At 35.6% G+C, this 22,707-nt stretch overlaps 1 protein-coding gene across 13 annotated transcripts in view; it reads left to right on the top strand.

Moving 5' to 3' along the window:
- PIP5K1B (phosphatidylinositol-4-phosphate 5-kinase type 1 beta) overlaps positions 1-22,707 on the top strand; it is a 1,685,295-nt gene that overhangs the window by 1,503,944 nt on the left and 158,644 nt on the right. For all 13 annotated transcript variants that reach the window (XM_044064337.1, XM_044064336.1, XM_044064340.1 and 10 more), the window contains one exon: positions 11,880-12,018. In XM_044064337.1, the coding sequence (XP_043920272.1) occupies positions 11,880-12,018 (139 nt within the window). The remainder of the gene's footprint in view (positions 1-11,879; positions 12,019-22,707) is intronic.

The raw sequence follows: 22,707 nt of genomic DNA on the forward strand, positions 1-22,707 counted from the left end.
GATAACCTTAATGAGTTTTTGCACACACACACACACACACACACATATATATATATATATATATATATATATATATGAGTTGGGTAGGAAAGGAACTCTCAGATTATTATTATTATTATTATTATTATTATTATTATATCAGATTATTTTGTGTTGGTAGAATATCTTTGATAGATTTTTGCTGTTTAATTGTACTCCATCTGATTTATAGATACAATTCAGCGTTTAATAGTCAATCTCCCTTCTTCTATAATGAATGTGCAATTAAATTATCTAAAGGAGCCTTTGTTAATACGGTAAATTTTTCACCCTATGATTGCTGCAATTGAAATATTAGACTAGTATGGTAACCATTCCACTGTTTGAGAATAGACCTTTAATGTCTGTATTGACTGCTAAGGGGAATTTTTAGTTGAATTTGGATTTCAAGTATGTCTGATATAAAAGTTAAATGAGATTTACCCCTCATGGTTTATTTAGTTCATTAGATTTAAGCACTTAGATTCTGCTTCCCTGGATAGACACTGTTGTACCTACAGATGAAGATTTGATATGTGAATATTTGCTTGGATTTAGAAGTAATTGTATGATGCTGGGATATGAATGATTTTTTTTTTTTTTTTTGTGGATGACTGTTCTTATTAAGTTCAGGAGGGTTCATGATATTAAAGAATTTGTGGGAAACTACATGATTTTTAAGATATTTATGATTTTGATATAAACATTATTCTAGCAAAAAAGAAATTTTGGTTTATGTTTTCATTACACTGAATGCCCTATGGGTTATGCTGGTTGAATGATTTGGCTAATGTGGAAGGAATTACTGGAATACAATTGACTGACTGGTATAAAGGTACATTATAGATGAAGTGGAGTGCACTACAATGCTGAAATTTGAAATTATTACAAGAAAATTACTGTGTTATAAAGTAGTTTTGCTACTTCTCCTCAATAGGATATACATGTTGTGAATGTTTTTATATCATGCATTATAGAATTCAAGGTAATTTGTATTATTTCAAATGAATATTCATTTTATGAGAATATTGAAAGTTAATAAACAAATATTTTTGTTTTAATAGTTTGATTTGAGGTATAAGAGGATTTTAAGGTAATGATTTTAAAATATTTATGATGGTTATTGACACAATCCCCCACTTGGGCATAGTAGATTAAGCTAAATAAACTGAGAATAACCCCCTACATCACCCATTGGATTTATGTCTGGCTCACAGACTATGATGGTTATTGACACAATCCTCCACTTGGGCATAGTAGATTAAGCTAAATAAACTGAGAATAACCCCCTACATCACCCATTGGATTTATGTCTGGTTCAAAGACAGCATGCAGGAAATCAAAATAGAAGCTATTCCCACAAGAAGACCAGTCACGGGTAGAGTCCCCCAGTGCTTGATGCCGCAGCCTCTTCTGTGGGTCTATGTTATATTATTGAATGATGAAAAGACAGAACACTTTTTCATCTAACTTGAAAGGTTGACACCACTAAACAGCGAAGACACGGAACAGCGATTTTTTTTCCCAGGGAAAAAAAATGCTGCTCCAGAAAAAAAAATTCAAACACACACTACTTAACTATACCAACTCTGAGATCGCACCATAGTGGAGGAAATGGCAAAGTCCCGAACATGGCCCACCAATTTTCTTCCCTGGGGAAAAAAAATCGATGTTCCGTGTCTTCGCTGGTTAGTGCTGTTGACTTTTACAGTTCAATGAAAGAACGTTCGCTCTTTTCATAATTCGATAACGTAACATAGACCCTTTTCTGTTTGGCATCTGCTTCTCTGAAGTAAAAGCCAACACCAAAGGTATCTGGCTAAGTTTACAGATGAAAAAATAATGTGGTGCGGTGAGGTGAGTGGCATCAAACTACTAACAAACTAACAAAAAAGTCACTTAAATTGGAATTCAGTATGTGGAGGTGAAAGTTTAAGAGCTTTCAATCTTTAATTGCACCCAGAACTTCATCAACCCCGTTGTTGACCTGAGACATTCAGAATGTAAGCACCTTCCACTTTCAGTCTTTTCATATAATAAAATGGCAGCATAATATATCAGTAATTTATTTATTTATTTATTTTTGTTTTTGTTAGTCTTTGTCAACCAGGGTAATGGACTGTGCCACAGAAGGCCCATTTCAGATACTACCTAGAAAAAAAAAAAACAGAAATCTACATAGCTGTTATAAATATAAGGGATCTGAAGACAACCTTTTAGAATATTAATCATATGGTTTTGACCATGCGGAGATTAATGTTTCAAAACATTGGTATTGTAAAGTAGCATATATACATATATATAAAAGTGGGATACACAAAGGCAGATATTCTGATGCTGTTTGAAGTCACTGAAGGAGCCTTCCCTAGAGTTTGTGTCCAGTATTTGCCACCATGTATTTAAGGATGTTAGATTGATAGACTGGGTTTGTAAAAGTTTTAAGTCTATTCAGGTTAGGTGCTATATTGAGGTATTGACAAAAATGAGAAATGTTTAGTTTTGAAGTGTAGAGGATTGACTTGTGGATGTCTGACAGGGATGTGGAATAGGATCAGCTGGCTATTAAACAGAGCAGGGAAAAAGTGGAACAGGAAATTAATGAAAACTAAATAAAGTGAGATACAGAATGAGTGCTATAAACAATAAAAGGATAGCACATCAGGGTTATATGCATGCCTGTGTGTTGCACTTTTAAAAAAGAGGGATTTGTAATTGTTTAATTTATTTGGGATGGAGTTGATGCACAGAGGTTAGCTATGCACATAATCATTATTAATAATTCAGATGATCATATAGATAAGATTATTTATGAATAAGTGTTAGTTTTCTGTAAACATCAACTAATGGAAGACAGACATTTACTACTGCAAGTACCAAACATAAGTACTGTTCTAAGCATGATATAGACATGCATGGACACAAGTCCTGAGGACACTGCACAGCAGCAGGAGTCGAACTAGGAACATAGCATTAGAATGAGTTGAATAATAAGTCACACTTCCAGATATGGACTAGGCCAAGGTAATGAGTTTGAGCTGGATACTGATGCACAAGTACATTAGAGTGGCATCTTCTCTGTTGTGTTGAGTTAGCATGCCTTCATTGAAACAAGCAAAGGAAGACAGAGCACCTAGCCTTTTTGAATGTGACCCACACTGCAGTAGTCCTAGCATACATTCATGTGAAGACTTCAAAGATGGCTGCACACTGATCAACAGCTTAACTCCAGCTCTCCCAAAGTGTGGAAAAAGAGTGCCATTGAAACCATTTAAGGGTAAAATTCAGTTATTGGCCAGTAAGTATACTGTCTGGATGCAATCAAAACAAACATTTGTAGAACCTAAAAGAAAATCAACCAGAAAAAGAGAAGAGAAGACTTCTAAGATGGCTACACATTGAGTAACAGCTTAATTCTAGCTCTGCCAGTGTGAAAACAGAAGCTTAACAGAGAAAGCCTGTAGGCCTAACTTTCCAGGTAAATTTCAGTAACTGGCTAGTAAGTGCACTGCCTGGATGCCAGGAAAAAAAGAAATACAGAGGACCTGAAGGAAAATCAGCTACAAAAGATGAAGAAAAAAGACTGACTGGGAAATGTACTGCAGCTGTTCAGCAAAAAGCAGTGCAAGCTTCAAACATGACTTCCAGTAACCTAGAGGAAAGTATAAGGCAACTGCACACAGACCTAATTAAAATAAACAACACACTGATAGAGTATATTAACTCAAACAATAAAAGGCTGGAAAAAAATGGAAGAAGCTTTAAAGAGATCGTCAGATAAGGTGATAAAACTGCAAAACTCAAAGGTCAAAATAAAGAAGAGGCTAACATAATATGAGACTGCACAAGAAGAGATGTTTCAAAAAATACTAGAATTGGAGGGCAGATCACATAAAGAAGACCAGAGATTTTCTGCTATATCAGAGAAGCTGGAAGGAGCAAACAGTATTAATTTTATGAAAGCACAAATAAGCAACTGGACTGGTATTCCACAAAAGGAATTGATAATTGAAAGGACACAGTGTGTTTATGCTCCAAACCTGGTTATGAGAAAACAATGTAGACCTTTAGTAGTAAAGATGCAATATTACCAGCAGAAGGATTTGATTCTGGCAAAACTCTGGCAGAAGAACAAAATACTAAAAGTGGGAGACAGCAGAGTGTTTGTGGAGAATGACTACTCATTGTACACCAGGCAGAAGATAAATTTATTCCATTCATGGAATGTCAAGAAGCAGGTGTGAGATTCAAACTGCTGTATCTTCAAAATATTTTTCCCTGGAGGGACAAATCATTTTTTCATGAAGTATAATGTAAGGAAAAATACAAAAGTTTGTCCAACAAAAATAAGCTGTGAAACAGAAGAGATTCTGTGTCTTGTTCTTCTAGTAATAAAGACCACAGATAGACCATGCCAGTGAAACCTTTTCCAATGTTTGGACGGAAAATGCTTGAGAGAAGGAAAAAAACACAAGAGTCAACTAGAAGAATTGAGAGTACATTGGAAATGAAGCAGAGACAGGATTTGGAAACTGGAGATGAACAGGAGTAGAACAAGAAAATCTGGAAATATTGGACTATCTTGGACTCTGTTAAACTTGTAGAGGACTCTAAAGCATATGCCCTACTTCATGTCATTAATGTTTGGAGAATAAAATCAGTAATTTGGAACTTGACAAATGTGTGATTACAAAGCAATAATTATATTTGTGAAACATGACAGAACAAGAAAATCTGGAAATATTGGACTTTCTTGTAGGGGACTGTAAAGTATATGCCCTACTACATGTCATTAATCTTCATAAAAATACTCAGGAGGGGGGAAGAGGAGGGAGAAAGTTAACTATAAGTCAATATTTTTTTCTTAATTGTACTATTTTAATAATGCATGATTTTTTTGCATGCTATAACATTTTCTCAGGTTTTTTTTAAGTGTAATAGGGATTTTGATGTAAATAGTTACTCATGTTTTTTTTTTCTTTCTCCCTTCCTTCCACTTTCTCCTTTTTCATTTTTAAGAAATGTAGCCACTGCAATGTAAAAAAAAGAAGAACAATCTGGTTAAAAGAGCATAATCAAGAAAAATTAGTGTACTTTTTCGTCGTTCTTGCATAGGGGTGATTGTGTTAAGGCCATTAGCTTAATCTAATAACAAGTTTTAAGAGAAAGCAAGTAAATGAAAAAGAATATTAAATATTATAAGGCTTTTTTTCTAGTAAACAAATGTATGCTTGACAGTTTTGTGTGTACTTCTCATGTTTCTAGGAGACAATCTGATAAAGAGAAATGGCTTGAAGAAAATGTTTTCTGAAACATTCAAGTGTTTTCCCAGCTGAGAGAGCTACAAAGATAAGACAAAGCCAGACAGCACTTAGTAGAAGAACAGGCATCTTAGCATGGATAACCTTTCTTTTATGTATCTCAAGTCTATGTGTGTGGCTGTCAATTTGAAGCATTTGTTCCTATTACGAAGGCAAAACTTCAATATTTGAAGATGTACATATGTTTGTGCATTGTTATTAAGTTAATAGGTTTTGGGGGATTTTGAGTGTATTTGTATTTTTGTTTGACAGTTTTCAATAAAACAAAATGTTTTGTAAGATGTGACATAGGATCAAATTGAGATGAAAAGAAACAACTGTATAAACAATTAACCTGCCAAACAGTATACGCATGTAACACAAAAGCTGAAACTAGACATTTAACAAAAAAAGCTGTTATACATAAAATGTGGAAATAATAACTTTTCAACCGGAAACTGCTATAATGGAGCAAAAAAAAAAATTCTGGGAGAAATAATCAGCTTTCAGCAAGGAATATTACCTATAGATAGGGACTAGAATTTGATTTGCAATGGTGAAGATGTGTCTGGGAGCCCAGAAGGGAAACTATAACAATGGAGTGTAGATTTTTGAAAAAACAAGTATGAAAACATTTGGCGTAGAAGATGTGAATTCAATACTAGGAGTTCAGAGTGAATTTACATATTATTACCCAAAATGCAAAAACTGGGTAGACTAGACAGAATCTACATTTCACAGGAACATATGCATTTAATTGAAGGTCTTGATACACACCCAATAAGTATTTCAGACCATGTGCCAATAAAAGCTAAAATAAAAACACAGGGTAATGAAATAAAAATGAGACACTGGCACTTTCCGCCTGTCTGTTGAAAAGGGACATATTTACGGAATGGATATTGGAAATTATTCAGGAGCTATTAGAGAAGATAGAAATTTCTTCTGAAAATATAGCTCGGGGTGGGATAAAATTAAAGTGGAGTTTAAAATAGGGTGTAAATAAAAGAAATGGAGATCTGGTTACCAAGTAACAAGAATTATTTAGAGGGACTGACAAATGTTAAAGTATTGCAAAACAGGGGGACTCCCACAGAACAAGAAGAGGAGCAACTGCAGAATGCTGAACATAACATAAATAATTACCTCAGTAATATGCATGAGTTTAGAAAGATCACTGTTAAGCAACTGCTTTTTGATAATACCTGTAGGGCAAAAAAATTTTAGTACAACAACTCAGGCAAGATAAAGTAGAAGGCACTGTCACCAAGCATAGAGAGCATATAACAAGGAAGATAAGGGATCCTGTAGAAGTTTTAGAAATATTTCAGAAATTCTATGAAAGTCTGTATAAAGCAGAGAAATGTGGAAATCAAGAAAAGGTACAAATGGAAATGTTTATGGAAGAATTAATTATGCCAAGGTTAGAGGTAGATGTGTTTTTTGTTGCTAACAGGATAGGAGAAGATGAGATAAAATGGTGATGTATAACCAATCTACAGGAAAATCCTCAGGAATAGATGGTATTCCTGTGGAAGTTTGGAAGCTAGGAGGGAAAGAAACTGATAAAGATAGGGAAGGTTTTGTTTAACAGTATTTTAAGAAAAGGAGAAGTACCAACAAGAAAGGGGTGGTAGGTGTAATACCTAAAGAGAGTAAAGATCTATTAGATTCATCTTCATATGGGCCCATTTCAGTAATAAACCATGATTATAAAGTGTTTATGTCCATAATGGATAAAAGAGTGACAAAAAGTGATGCCAAAATTGATAGATATGGATCAATGTGGTTTTGTGGAGGGAAGGCAAATGTTTGACAATATTAATAGAACACTGATTATCCAGAGGAAAGCAGAATGTAGGAAAATACTGCTGTTGTTGGTGGGTCTTGGTATAAGTAGGACATTTGACAGAGTAGGTTGGGACTTTGTGGGCGGGGTTTTGGGGGCATTTGCATTCCCTGGTGGAGTTTTAAGGTTGATTAGGAGGATGTGTGAGGGATCGGAGGCAAAGATTGAGTTGGGTGGGGTCCTGTCTTATAGTTTCTGTTTGAGCAGGAGAGCTGAGGAGGGGTGTCCTCTCTCCCCCCCTTTGTTATTTGCATTATATTTAGAATCATTGACAAAAAAAATAAGGGACTCAGAAATTCAAGGATATAATTCGTATGGTAGTCAAGAAAAGCTGGCTCTATTTTCAGATAATGTGATTTTATACCTGACAACAACAGAAAGGGACATTACAGTGTTGTGAAACATTTTGAGACAGTTTCAAATCTTTTTGGGATACAAAATTAATGAAGCTAAAACATAGGCAATAGCGGTAAATTATCTACCCACACAGGAATTGATTCAGCAATATCCATATTTATGGGGACATGATAAAATAAAGTATTTAGGAGTATGGATTAAAATGATTCTGGTGTGGCAGCTAAGGATATGTGGGAAGAGACTAAAAAGATAATACAAAAACTGAGAAAATGGAAGCTATGTTAAATGGATATCGATAGTAAGATACAAGCAGTTAAAATGTCTTATACACAGGTTAGGCATATTTTTATCAACCAGAGGAGAAGTTGTGGATAGTAATTAATAGAGACCTGAAGGATTTTAACTGTGAGGGGAAGATGGCAAGAGTCAAGTGGGATAAGCCAATTCTTCCAATAAAACAGGGAGGATTGGGATTATCTGATTTGAAGGAGTATTTCAGTCACACAGTTAAGGCTCCTATACATAGCACAAGCAGAAAACTATAATTCAGAGTGGAAAGGGGTGATGATGATGAAATGAGGGGAAGCTCAAGAAACAAGGAGAGACTGGGATTTTAGATGTAGACCTTTAAGGAGAATAACATTAATCATACAGAATATTATATTCCTAAAGTAGCAGAAAGTATTCTAAGAACTAAACCAACACTGGAATGTTCAAAGGAAATCCTGCCAATGGGGATGACTATAGTTAGGGATGCAGACAATAGGCAAGAGGGGTCTGGAATTTATTGGAGAAAACTGGCAAAGAAACCAAGGTATTGGGAACAAATAACTAGAGAGGGAAAGGTAATAGAATAGGAAGATTCCAATAATTTATTTGGACTGCAGGTTAGAGATTGCCTTCCCTATCAAGGATTGATATCAGAGTATAAGTAAAGAGAAAGAAATATGGAGGTCCTAAGTGAAAGACCAGCACTGGTAGTTTTAGTAGAATCTAGAACAGAAGCTGCCATCAAGAAAGGAATAATTAGTAGAGCATATAAAATATTGTGTGATTACTATAAGAATCAATAAGAAGATGTTAGAAAGGATTGGGAGGAGAGATTGGATAAGCAATTCACAAAGAAACAATGGGGAGATATATGTATGTTTCCCAAATATGCAACAAAGTGTAGAAGATTTAAGATCTTTGCTTGGAAGCGCTTACATATGTATCTTTATATCACAAGTAGACTTCAAATAATTTTTCCTCAGGTAGACAGCAAATGTTGGAGGTGTGATGAGAAAGAAAGAGATAACGGGAATGTATTTTCTGCGAGTGTAATAAGTTGGCAGACTTTAAAGATTCCCTGCAGACTGCTCTGTCAGAGATGATGGGTGAGCAAACTGGTGTAACTAAGGAAATGATGTTTTGAGCTATGATACAGAATCAAAATTGACTAGACATAGTAAGGTCTTGCTGAGTCTAATTGTGGTGGCTCCAAAAAAGCAATTACTAGAAACTGGAAATCAAAGTCTAAACTAACTTTATTAGAAGTAGCGAATATAGATACCACAACTGAAATTGGGATCTTTAGAAAAGGATATGAGCAAATTACATAGGGAAAATAGGAACTGTGGGAATAATACTTGCAGAGGAGGAACAAGGATTTGAATGAGCTATGTAATGGTTGACTGATAGTGACTGGATAGATTTTAAGTGATGTACAATGTTTGCAATTACAATTATGTCAACATGGCTTGTAATGCATAATGTTTGCAACTGAAATTATGTCAGTATGGTTTGTTTTTCATTTATATAAATGTAATATTGCCTGTGTCATATGATAATTTAATAAAGATGTTTCTTGTTTAAATAAATTGCAGTGGAGGAGGGCATTCATGTTTGGTTCTTCCCTTCAAATATGGTTCCTCACGGGGGAACCCTCCCCCTTGACGCTTGCCTCTAACCCTTCATGTGTCCTCATTAACCTATAATTCTAGCAACCCCTCTCCTTAATACTTGCCTCTAACCCTTTGTATATCCTCATTAACCTGTCATTCTGTTAAACCCCCCTTGATACTTGCCTCTGACCTTTCTTTTGTCCTTATTAGACTGTCATTCTGCAGCAGGGAACAGAGTTGCTACCACTGCCCTCCTCATGATTCTCAGCTGGTTGTCAGGTGTTTCCTTGCATTGGGACTCACCAACAAAAGCAATGTTTTTTTTTGCATTTGACAACCCTTTGGATTGTCACTGTTTTAATTATGTCAAGCTTAGAGGCAGATGAGGCTCAGCTGTTAATAGCTATGATAGGAATACATTAGATAAAACTGGTGCTATATAATCAATCAGCAGGGAGGTCTCCAGGAACAGATGCTATTCTTATGAAGGTTAGGAAGGAAAACACTAGTAAAGGTATGGAATGTTTTGTTTAACAGTACTTTAAAAGGGGTAGTGGAGACATCAACAATCGTGGGAAAAGCTGTGATAGTTGTTTTTTTTCCAAAGAAGGTAAAGATCCTTTAGACTTGGCTTCATATAGATCCATTTCAGTTTTAAGCCATGATTATAAAGCTTCTTTCCATACTAGCTAAAAGACCAACAAATATGTTGCCAAAATTAAATGGGATCTTTAGAAAACGGTAGGAGCAAATTACATAGAAAAAACTGGGAATTGTGGGAACAATATATGCAGAATAATATTGTGGAGGAGGTATGAGGTTTAGGGGAAGGCAGAAATTGAATCAGCTATGTAGTGTTTGGCTGACAATAACTGTGTGGAAGATTCTATGTGATGTATAATGTTTGCAACTTAAAATATGTCTGTATGGTTTCATTTCATTTATATAACTAGGTGATTGCACATGCCATAAGTGATAATTCAATAGAGATGTTTCTAGTTTAAAAAAAAAATAGAAGAGAAAACTTATATGGGAAGAATCCAGTAGCTCTCCATCAAAAAGCAGTTCAAGCTTCAGCTTTGGTACAAGAGATGGCTTCCAGTAATTTAGAGGAAAAAATAAGTCAGATATGCCCAGAGGTGATTAAAATAAATGGAGCATTAAACTCAAATAACAAAAGGCTGGAAAAATAGAAGATGCTTTAACTAGGTGTTTAGATCAACTGATAAAACTGCAAACATTAGAGGATGAAATGAAAAAAAAAAACTGACCGAGTATGAAGCTTCTCAAAAAGAGCTTTTTCAAAAAAATAGTACAGTTAGAAGGCAAAGCACACAAAGAAAATATGACATTTTCTGCCTTACCAGAGAAACTGGAAAGAACAGACTGTATTAATTTTATGTAAGCACAAATAAGCAACTGGAGTAGTATTCCACAGAATGATTTTTAATTCAAAAAGCACAAGTATATGTTCCAAATCTGGTCATGAGAAAGCAGCCAAGACCTATATTAGTAAAGATGAAATCATACCAGCAGAAAAAGTTGATCTTTACAAAACTGTGGCAGAAGGGCCAAGTATCGAAAATAAGAGACAGCAGGGTGTTTGGGGAAAATTATTATTCACTGTACACCATGCAGAAGAGAAACACACATCCCAGTAATCAGAGAATGTCAAGAGGCAGGCATGAGATTCAAGCTACTGTATCCAACTGTCTTCAAAGTATTTTTTCCTGGAGTTTTAAAGACATTCCTTATGAAACGCAGGTTAAGGCAGAAATAAAAATGTTTATTCAGCAAAATGTGTGGACTGAAGGATAGTTGTTATAAAGAAAAAAAAGATGTATAATATGTGTAAATCAAAAAATGTTAATATGGTTTGTTTTCTTTTCTGTTAATTTATGTGTGCCTTGGTCTTAAGTGATATTTTAATAAAGGTGTTTAAAAAATGTACATTCACTTGTTCTTATTTAGTATTTAGAAAGACTCCCTGATAAGACACCGACTCATTTGTGGCCAACTCACAGAAGAGCAGTCACAAATGAGTGCAACCTTGGAAAAGTGAACGACATTCTGAAAGATAAAAATAGAACAAAAAGTGACTTTTGCAAGGGAGGCAAGCCCTCAGCACCCCTGATGTATGGAGCTGTACCCCCACACCTCAGTGTTACCATATAGCACTTCTGAAATTGCAGCATGACATGGAAAAATTAAATTCCCAGGTCACTGGCTAGTCAACCTTATGTAGAAAAGCTCATCAGTTGCATGCTAGTGAACATCCATATGAGTGTTGCACATTAGGGTTTCACAAACAGGCCTAGCTCCCATTTAAAAAAAATAAGCTTACACCAAACTATTTTGGCACTTAGTATGTGAATATCAAAAATATGGAAAGTCATCTCTCTGGATGTTTTAGTAATGACAGAATAAAAATGACAGAGATAATAATAAGTTTTCTTTCCATTATATCAATACTAGGTTCTTTTCACCACCCAGACCTTCTAACCAGTTCGCCATCCCTTTTTGAAGCAGATTCCTTAGCAACGACAATCTCTTCTTCTTCACTGTACATTGGTGACCAGTATCAACATGAAGACAGCATACATTTCTCTAGAAGGTAATGATAACATTAAATATAAATTAGACAGAACATGTTTTGCGTGCGCTTTAAACCTAAGTGTCTTCACAATACCATACTGTATAGCTTTATAGCCTCACTATGATGACAAATTAGATCATTTTAATATAGGATGAAGACACCAACATGGAATTGAATTAGTAACAGGAAAATTGGTGAATCCATGATATTGCCTACTGCCTCAAGGAAGCTGTCAAGGGTCACTTTGCTTTAATTAATTTGCTCAGTCAAAGGAATCAACTAATTGTAATGATATTCTTCTGAAAGCCAGAAAAAACACATTTCAGTTTTGTTTTGTCTTTTCCTTTTCTACACTCTGATGTAAAGTAACACCAGTTCTGTTTTCTAAGATGTTAATGACAGTTTCTGTAGCAATGCACAAGTTTAACTACATTTGTGAATGTTTAATATTTGCCACATTGTATTTCTGCTGGGATGATGTCACCAATATGTAAGTGAGATACAGATAAGAAGTTAATGAAGAACCTAATTTCCAAGCTGGGAACAAGTTTGAACTCATACTTGCCTGTCATACAGATCATTGTATAACTTTTGTGGATAAAGTATTATTTACAACATGCAGAACTGTATCTAAATTGTAACACCAAGTTCAGTACTAAAAGAACAAGTTTATAATCCCATAACCTCAAAGTGAAATAAAGATGGCCAAGTTGGAAACTCTTGGGATCTCACAACCCCTAGCTTGGTGTACATCATTACTTCAGATGGAGATTTATTGGATTTGTAGTGTCAAACTAAATTAGCTTGCTCATTCTCTTTGTTTATTTTCATTTTGATACACTGGTAAAATAACCAGAGGTGACATGGGGATGGAGAGTGTTGTGAAGACAAGCAGTCATTAAAAATTATAAAAAATTTACCTTAATACTGCATAAAAACATTATTGTTTGATATGCAAGCAAATTGTAGTTGGAAGAGAAATATTGATTATCTTGTATACGTAATGAAATATAAACAAACGGTAATACTTGTTTCTAAGAAGACGTTATTAATAGTTAGACTGCTTTGTACCTCACAGGTAAGATAACTATGTTAACAGAAAATGGAAATAGTGAAAATAACTTTATTATGACAAGCCATCAAAGTTATAGGGACATCAGCGCAGAAATGATGAAACGTTTCTACTATGTGGAAAGAAAATAAGAGGTGATTATACCTCTTAACTGTTAACAGACTTGTTTATGCAACATTGTATAAGTTGGTTGTAATTAGACTGCTTGTAGAACTTTTGCTATGTTCTTCAAAATATCTCAGTAGTGAATTTGTTGCTACACAGGTTCCATCTTACTGTCTACCGTTACTGTGATGAGAAGAATGTGGCGTGCCTATGCCTTGCTGTCACACACACACACACACACACACACACACACACACACACACACACACACACACACACACACACACTCAGAAAGAGTTTGGCAGCACAGAAATTCATCTTCATTCCAAAAACCTTATTTACTATGGTATGAGATTGCATTTGCATTTTACATGGCAGAAAGTTCAAAACTTTTTGCTAGACTTCATACCAAATAGATGAAAAGCTCATATATTGATGTAAACAAAAGCCAAGATGCTTAAAACTTCAGTACCTTCACTTTGAGGAAACCTTATGATGGTTAGGTCTTTATTTACTCTGAGGCACACCACTATATATATATATATATATATATATATATATATATATATCACCATTTTAGATGTCACCAAGCTGAGGCATATTTTTGCTATATAATCAGCTTTGTAATACAGTAAGCCTGCCCTGCAGCTCATACTGTGTGCCCCCAATATTAAAAAAATAAAAAAAGAACGATTTACTGAATGATATCTGCACCACCATAATTCAGACTCATCATTGGCATACATTAAAAAAACAAGGGCTTTACATGAGTTATGGTATACACTCATAGCAATTTCTGCTTTCTTAAAAAATTGCAGTAAGCCAAATAATCCTTTATGCTGTAGAGAGAGAGGCTAGAGTTTAAAGGTGCTTAGAGGTGCTTAATAAAAGGTTGTTAATCACCTTTCTGATGTTGGAAATGTGATTAACAAGCATGTCTTTTACCTGATTTTGGTATATAATAACACAGTGCTCCATGCACTACAGTGGAATTTCTGACATTTCTGACGCGGCACAGTGGTGCAGCGGTTAACGTTAATGTTAGCCTCACAGCAGAGTCCAGTTCTCGTCTCTCGGCTGGGCTGGGTGCCTTGGCCTGTGTGGTGCATGTTCTCCTGTCTCCAGGGTGGGTTTCCGGGTTTCCTCCCAGAGATGCATCTGGAGACATCTGGAGCATTGGGCCCGCATCCTGGAGCTGGAAAACAGGCTCTGTGGACAAAAACACAACATGACATAAATAAAATAAATAAATTAATATATTCTTGTTGTGGATATCTCTTGCATACAACTGCAAACACCTGAGTCATAAGCAACTGGATTGTCTGTCTCCCAACAGCCGTGTAAAATCACAACTTTTATACCATTATAACTGGTGCTCAGTTGTTTACATCTTAGTATTTCAATGTAGGTGCTAATTTTGATATTTGCTTTAGCATTTTATACACTGATTCTGCTCATAATTCAATTCAGATGCTTGTTGTTCCACCAGCTTTCTAAGAGACATGGTTATCTCACGTACAATAGGTATTAACTTTGCATGATACCAAATCTACCCAAAATTTCATTAATGTCTGTTTGTCCCCTAGCTTTGACATTTGCACTGACTGACTTTCTCTGAGACTAGTCTCAGTCTTTCTGATGCTAGAACATGACCCATATATTTCACTTGTCACTTTTATTTTATATTGTTTAATTCAACAGCCAATGCCAGTCTCTTGTCATGTCCTTCAAGTGTCTTACCCCACATGAACAGAGTATCATTTATGTTCACAATAAACCTTTAGGCCTTCAGTTACATATGAACCTCATCTTGGAAATGCCTAAGGTGATAATATGACTTCTACCTGGAAGGTTCAAGCTTCTGTATCTTCCTAAAGGCATATTAAATTACCACAACTTGGAACTTTATCAGTTTAGCATTTTCTGGCAAAAATCATTGGTTTGTATCTAATATAAAAAAAATATCATTTGAGAAAGCTGAGATCAATTCATCAGCTGTATGCAGTGAGTAATGCTGTCTTGCAGTCATTTTATTCAGATTTTGTGGGTTAATATATTTGTGAATATTGCCTTGTTTCAAAAAAGTGACTGTGCTATTTAACCATTCTTTTGGCTGTGCCTGTTTCTTAATAACATCGATATTTCCTTTTTACTACAACTGTTGCACAGTTGTACATCTGAAAAGTCCTGATATTTTCCTTGAAACGTGAACTAAATGCAAAGCTGATATTCTCCAGGCAAGCGTCTTAAGCCTGTACATAAATAAGCATACTCATGCAGGATATCTTTGTTGTGGTTCTTTACAGTGTTCAAGATGTTTGTATGACTTTGCAAATGTTCCTGTCCACTGTGAATATATTTCACTAGTCCAATATCCCAACACCCAGACAATCAAAAATATTAAAGTCGTTATTGCTCAAACCAGCTAATAATTATGAAACAAAAATACAAAATGCTGAAATATTTGGACTTTATATCTCAGCACTGTTTAGTTTTTAACTTTCTAATCCAGTGCTATATTTTAATGAAAATATTACTCTTTCTGTTTTTTTCCATGTGCCCGTAGATTCTGACTCCATGGCTTTGCTTTACATCCCGAGTAAGTCATTAATGTGCACCATCACTTTACTTTCAGTGCTTTTTTGCCTCAGTGCTTTAGAATTATTTTATTTTTGACAAAATACTGCATTCTCCACCTGTATATAGTTTAATTTCAGGAACAAAACTGCAGCTACAAACCAAAACTAAATCACAAAAACACCTTCAATGACTGAAGAAACGTCAAACTCGCACGAAGTAATAGTTCAAAAGCTTTAATTGCATAAAAATCACAGCAAAACTGAATCAAGCGCTTTCACCTGACTAATATCAGGCTTTATCAAGATACAAAAAAGCTAAAACCACCATTCTTATATATCATTAGATGCAGTCGCATGATAGTTAATTGTGAATAATTAATTAATAATTACTCTCATTAAAAACTTTTTTTTTTTTTAAAAAGACATTACATAGTAAATACATACCTTGGAAATGCCATTAATTAAATATACCATATAAAGTATTTGACTAAAAAATGAATGTAACCACAAATTAATTTAATTTAAAATGTATTGTCATAAAAAATATGTTGTAATAATAAATATGTTATAATAAATATATACCAACATTATTATAATTTTGCTCTTCTCATCCTAAGAATACTTTTAATACTAATATTGTCATTAAGACCAGGGGGGTTTGAAGCATCTAACCTTACTTGCCAAAATAGTTCTCTACATTCGAGAAATGTTTCCCAATCACCCCCTCTTTGGTCTTGCAAAACTTGCTCCAAGACCAAAAACTTTAACTGCATGTTAGGGCACTGGGTAAAATGCTTGTAAAAGGCATTAGTGTCTTTCTTTTTAGTTACCTCATATAGGTGTTCATAGATCCTACGTCTTGGGGGTCTTTCAGTCTTCCCTACATAAAAACTGTAGCATTGTGAAAAGACCCCTAAATATACTACTCCTCTAGTTCCACAATTAAAATTACCCCTTGGATGATACCTAAAATTTCTTGAGTGAATATGCCAATTACTATCATTTAAATATAAATTTTATAGTTTAATTTCAACATTTTATGAATTATGAACTTTCATCTCCCCTCTGATTATCTTATTGCACTGCGTGTTTATTCTCTGATGTCACAGAATCAGTTCCTTCCATTTTAGTAATGCATAGAAACAGCCTATTTTCATGTTTTGACTAATGTGTAAATGTTGTTGTACACTCATTTTTTCTTTAGTTTGTTAATTACAGAATGATTGTTTCTACCATAACTTTTCCAAAACTGATTAAATGCTGGAGAATTCTTCCTCTTCGGCTTTTAGGCACACCTAGTATCTGTGTTAAAATTCCAGTGCATCTCATGGGTATATTTCTCCATTTATAATCTCCAGTACTGTTGTTATACATCTAACTAAAGCTTCATTTAACTCTTTTGTCTTTCATTTTATATTACCTACACCCATTACTTCAATTGTCATCTACCTTTGTGTTTGTGATTTCACTTACTCTGCGTGTGTTAACAGCTTTAGGTTGTGTCTAGTCTGTTGTCTTGAAAGCCTGTACATTGTCCAATCACTTTTATACCAAAAGCTGTTCTGTGACTTATCAATGAATCATGAAACTCACCAAACTCACACTCTTTAACAAAGTAAAATAAGCATCTATAATTGAGCCTTGGTTTCTTGTAATAAATAATGAATAAGTAAGAAGAGTCTTTCTAGCCACGCATAATCCTCATTAGCAGTTTACAGTCTTAATTCTCTGTGCTTAACTGCCAGCTGGTGGAGGCAGCTACACAGGTAGGGAGCACCCGAGTATAGAGGCTCAAGAAGATCAAGTTGCAGCAGCTCTTGCCATATGCTGATGGTAGTACCTACAATGTTTTCCTGGGAAAATAAATCTTGAAAAAATGTTGAATTGTATATGTGTGCAGAGCAGAACATTATGCCTTGGGTAGTTTTCTATCTTCCTGCTATAAAATCCATTCACTGACATTTGTCAAACCACATACCTTAGTACTGGAAGTGTTAACCCAAAATAGGGCAGCACACAGCGCAGGGAAATCAGTTTCCTTGTGTTACAGGTGGTTCTTTACCATTGCTCTGTATAGGTTTCATGGGAGCCATTTCCATTTGACTTTGCTGCTTCTGCTGTAGCTGCTGTAGATGAGACACTACTGACACTCTATTCTTGTAGTATTTCCAAAACTGCTGTACTTCATGGTCCCCAAGGTGAGCAGCCAGCCCCTCTGGGCAAGCTGGCAGATGGGTGATGCCAGCAACATCAGCTGGGAAGGTATATACACAGTAAGCACCATATGCCATGAGGATTTGCTGCAGCAAGAATCAGTCAGATATGTAGAGCAGAAAATCCATTTTACTGCATGTAGTGAACCATTATTGTACTGGCAACTGTGAATGACAACACTGGCATCCTTAAATCAAACTGCTACTAAGTACTTTAGCTACCTACTTATTAACATGTATTCTACGATCATTTGTGCTGTTGTTGCAGCAATAGTCTACAGCAGAACGCATCTTTCCACAAAGAAGGAGGAGAAGATGACATTCCACAAAGTCTGTATTCCTCACTTCAAAAACAATGTAAATCTGTAATGGACCAAGGCAACATAAAAGATGCCATATTATGCTGTCAAAGAGGAGGAGGATGAAGAAATTGTAAAGAGGTGATAAAGGAGAAACATGTTGCTGTTATTAACATCCAATATCACCTCTTCATTGCTTTTGTAAGCATCGTTAGTTCTGTTTGTAAGGGTGTTTATTGCTTACAGTAGCATCTGTCTGAAACAAATGCAAGGCCAGTAAATTGCTGCATAGGGGACATTGTACAATGTTCAAGCAGCAATGCAAACTTAGGGTGAAACTGAAAGCAAAGCTGCTGCGTACACAACCCCCAGCCCCCACCCCCAGTAGTGATAATTTTTGATAGTATATGATCAGTGGAAGTGTTAAAGTAGTAGTTTACTCCACACTTTCATCTTTCACGGTTTACTACATATTTCCATTCCTCGTTGTGTATATGCTGGTACTCGCATGCATTCTCTCTGAGCATGCTCACACAGTATATACTGTATGTTGCAGCTGCAATTTGACTGTGATAGCCTTGAATGCATACAGCAGCACTTGTGTACAAACATGCTGCAGCAAGTACTGTTAAACATAATTTTGTGTGCAACAATAACTAGTTATACTAAAATTATGTTTTTAGAATGTTATTTAATATCCACAATTGTTCATTCATCATAGCCTATGCACTATGTCAAGGTTCTCGAACTTCTTTCTGCTGTAAATGTACATGGGCGCTACACCGTTTTACATTATGTAGAAGCTCTAGAACACGTTGCTTATGCTTTATTTCCTTTTCTGTTCACCTTAACTGTGAATGATCAAAACTGCAACTTTGACTTTCATAAGTCAGACCACATATTCAACTTCAATTAGATTAACCTTTTAAGGTTTTGATTCCAATTTATTTTTATCTTTATTTGTTTTCTTGACGGCTGTTGTACTGGAACCAAAATGCCCTTTTCTCCAGTCTTGACCTTAATATGGTAATGCAGAATGACAGAAATAAATAACATTACAACTGCTATTTTTGTCTTCATAACAATATAAAAACAAAATAGAATGTACTAGATTACAACATGCCACTGCAGTAAACTAAATCTGGATGTGAGTTATGCTGGGAATTGCTTATGCCAGGTGGAGCCTGTTTATAAGAATAAAACCTAAGTAACTAAATGAAGCAGGTGTGAGAAAATGCCAGCGTAAGCCACACTTAGAAATGGTATATTTCTGTTAGGTACTATTTTGGATTATTATAGTTAATAAAGCTGCACATTTCTCTTTTTTCTATTTACAGATGTGTTCTGTAGCAACAAAAGCTGAACATGGAATGTAATTAGTAGCCACAGCAGTTTATAGGTTAATAGCTTAAGTGAGCAGAAACATAGGTAGGGTGGGTCAAGGGGACAGTCTTCCCAGGTGCAAGGTGAGAGGGCGCATGACCAGGAGACGCTAATTGGTTGGTATCATAGCACCAGTATTCTACTCAGCAAAAGCACTTTTTTTTCCTCTTCAGCTTAGAGTTGAGGAGTGCAAAATATTGGGAATTCAGGGAGAATGGACCTGGCTACTTAAGAGAGGAATGCCACATCAGGGAAGAAGGGATCAGGTGGTACATGAGCTAGTGCTACGGTTCTGTAAATGGGATTTCTGTTTTAGAGGTCTGATTTAATTTTATTTATTCATAAATATGGGTACCATATTATTTTAAAGTTATTTTTAATATTATGTGGTTTGTACAGAATTATGTGGTCCCATTTGTGTTGTATTCTTTTATAGGTAGTTGATATCCAAAAATATAATACTGAATGTGGATTTGGTTGATTTAAGTTATTTACAGGGAAAAGCATGCTGCAGTACTGAACTGCAGATATCATTTTACTAGTGTTGCTTCTGGGTTTGACTGAATGTTGTTAAGAACTGTGCTGCTTGCTTAATAAACTGAGAAGTTACTTATATGCATTGAAAAGAGATGCTGAGATTAAGAAACAGTAAAGTTATATGTGCTGTAAAGTACTGAGCCACATACTACTCAGCAGGGACTGTTTATGTACTACATCAAATGATGTTCGTTTCATCTGGTCAGATATTTATTTTGGGATAACATATAAGCAAGTCTTCTCCTGCTCACAAGCTGAACAATATTCAAGTTAGCTATTGTAGTACACCTAGACTTTTTGTTAGATGCTGACTTCCAAATACTAGCAATGGGGTAAAATATCATTTGACAACTGTCTTTATAAACACTGCATCTTAACTAATATCTGCATTTAGCTTCATGTCATGATCATAAATTACAGGAGCTGAAGTTCCACATTTTTAAAGAATGTAGATTTGATTTTGAATATGAATTCTGCCTGCACATGGGAAACAAAAGCCTCTCACACTCCACAAGCAGGAAGCTTTATTCCTAAACCTCTAACTTAATACTGCCTTTGAGGTTGCTTCACTTGGGGAAGGGGGATAAGAAATGTTCCCTGCAGTAAGCTTCTTTTCACACTTAGCGATAGTCACATAAAGTAAGCATGGCACTCATTATACATGTCTTTCTGTGATCCAGTATCATTTCATTATCAGACTGCACAGTTTGACTACACAAGCAGCAATGAAATAGAAACAAGCACTTCATATTTCATAGCACATTATTGGAAATTACTAGCAATGAAACTGCAGTGGCAGGAGTGTTCCATGGAAGAGTATACATAACATGTAACATTATGTCTCAGACACTGTGTTTTTATAGCTAACAATTATTGATTGTATGAGAATGTGAGAGAGGGTTAGTAACTGCCCGTAGAAGTGACAGGTGAATTTCATTTAAATATTAAAGTAGTCATGTACTTTGCAAACTTTAAGTAGGAATTTGTGAGACAGTTCAACCTGAAAAGTTTGCTTTAAGCACTCAGTGTGTTTATGGTGTACTTGTGGGTTTATTTTTAAAGTGCCGCTTAGTGATGAGAAAGATGGCAGCATAGGTTTTACTCACTAATGGCAGCGATTTATTTTCATACTGCATGTTCCATATCTTTTCTCGATAAAAATACACTCTTGAAGAATTTTTTTGAAACTAACTGTGAATTCGCTGGTAACAGGGATAACTGGAAGACTACAGAACATTTTGCTATTCAGGTAATCCCACGGCCCACCCAATTTCCAATCTGAAGGAACGAGTGGAGGCTTATCATGGTACAGGTAATTATTACTTTATACCTGTATTGTGCTTCAGATGTATGTTTTTGTAATGATTTCTGCCCCCACTGCCTTCTAACCATAATGCCCTTTCTCAGTCAAGCAACCTGTTCATTCCATACCAAATGAGAGCCAGCCAAAAGGGGGTCATTGTCTAGGAAGCCAACAAAGTTTTTACATTTCTTCTCCTGGTCATAATTAAGTGAGCATTTAATGAGACACCAGGGAGGGGGTGTGCAATGGACTGTCAGTGGAGGATGTGCCCTCAAATCCATAAAGGGTATTATTTAAAATCAGCCCTGCCCTTCCCCAAGAAGCACAATCAGTAGTCTCTATGGCATCCACCCAGGAAGTTGCACTGCCTGGTGTGTCTCTGAGTGCATGCAAACCCCATCCTGTCATTTACATGGGTGAATGGGTCATGCTATTTCATTCCTTCCCCTCTCTGCATGCCTCCTCTATTTCTTTGGCCATTAATTGAACCATGGCCACTTTGGATGCAGTCAGGGCTTCATCCCTCTGTGCCATGGAACCAGGTTAGGGGGTTTCTTTCATTTGAAATTTAATTCTAAGAGATTGTCTGCCGCTCATATCTGTAAAGAAGGCTACAGATTTATATTGCAATGATTGTAATGGCACATCTATAGTAAGATGTGATAATGTCAATTCTGAGCCCACAGTCCTTATTATTTAAAGTCTATGATGAGTGTAAGGTAGTGTCAAGATTGATTCTTTGTTATCATTATGGCCTGATAAGAGATGGTAGGTAACCAGTCTTGGGGAGATTAGTGTGGTAATGCTCCCTCCTGGAAGATAGGGTAATGCATGTCCCCATATCTGGTCATTTGAACATACTAAATATTGGTAGTAAAGTAATATGTCATGACTGGCAGGACATCCTCAACTGTGAGAGTTAGTTCTTTACTCAAAGCCAATCTGGGCTCTTTAGTAAGTACATTACAAATTGCTCAGTAGTTTCTTAAGAACTAATGACAGATTACTCTGGGTTCTAACCATGTGGTTAGTGAAAGTGAGTTTGCTAGCAAGCCAAATTCTCAGATATTCACTCTGATAATTTCAGTTGTGCCATAAAAAAAGGTAATTAAACAGCATAACTGACTGTTATCCTTTTAGGTCTTTTCTTAGTTTAAGTAGCTATAACCTTTGTATTTCTCAAAGATAAACTCCAGTTCTTTCTGTGGTAACCAGA

Source organism: Protopterus annectens, chromosome 2.part2 (genome assembly GCF_019279795.1).
Source record: "Protopterus annectens isolate FY-2018-M chromosome 2.part2, PAN1.0, whole genome shotgun sequence".
Lineage (NCBI taxonomy): Eukaryota > Metazoa > Chordata > Ceratodontiformes > Protopteridae > Protopterus > Protopterus annectens.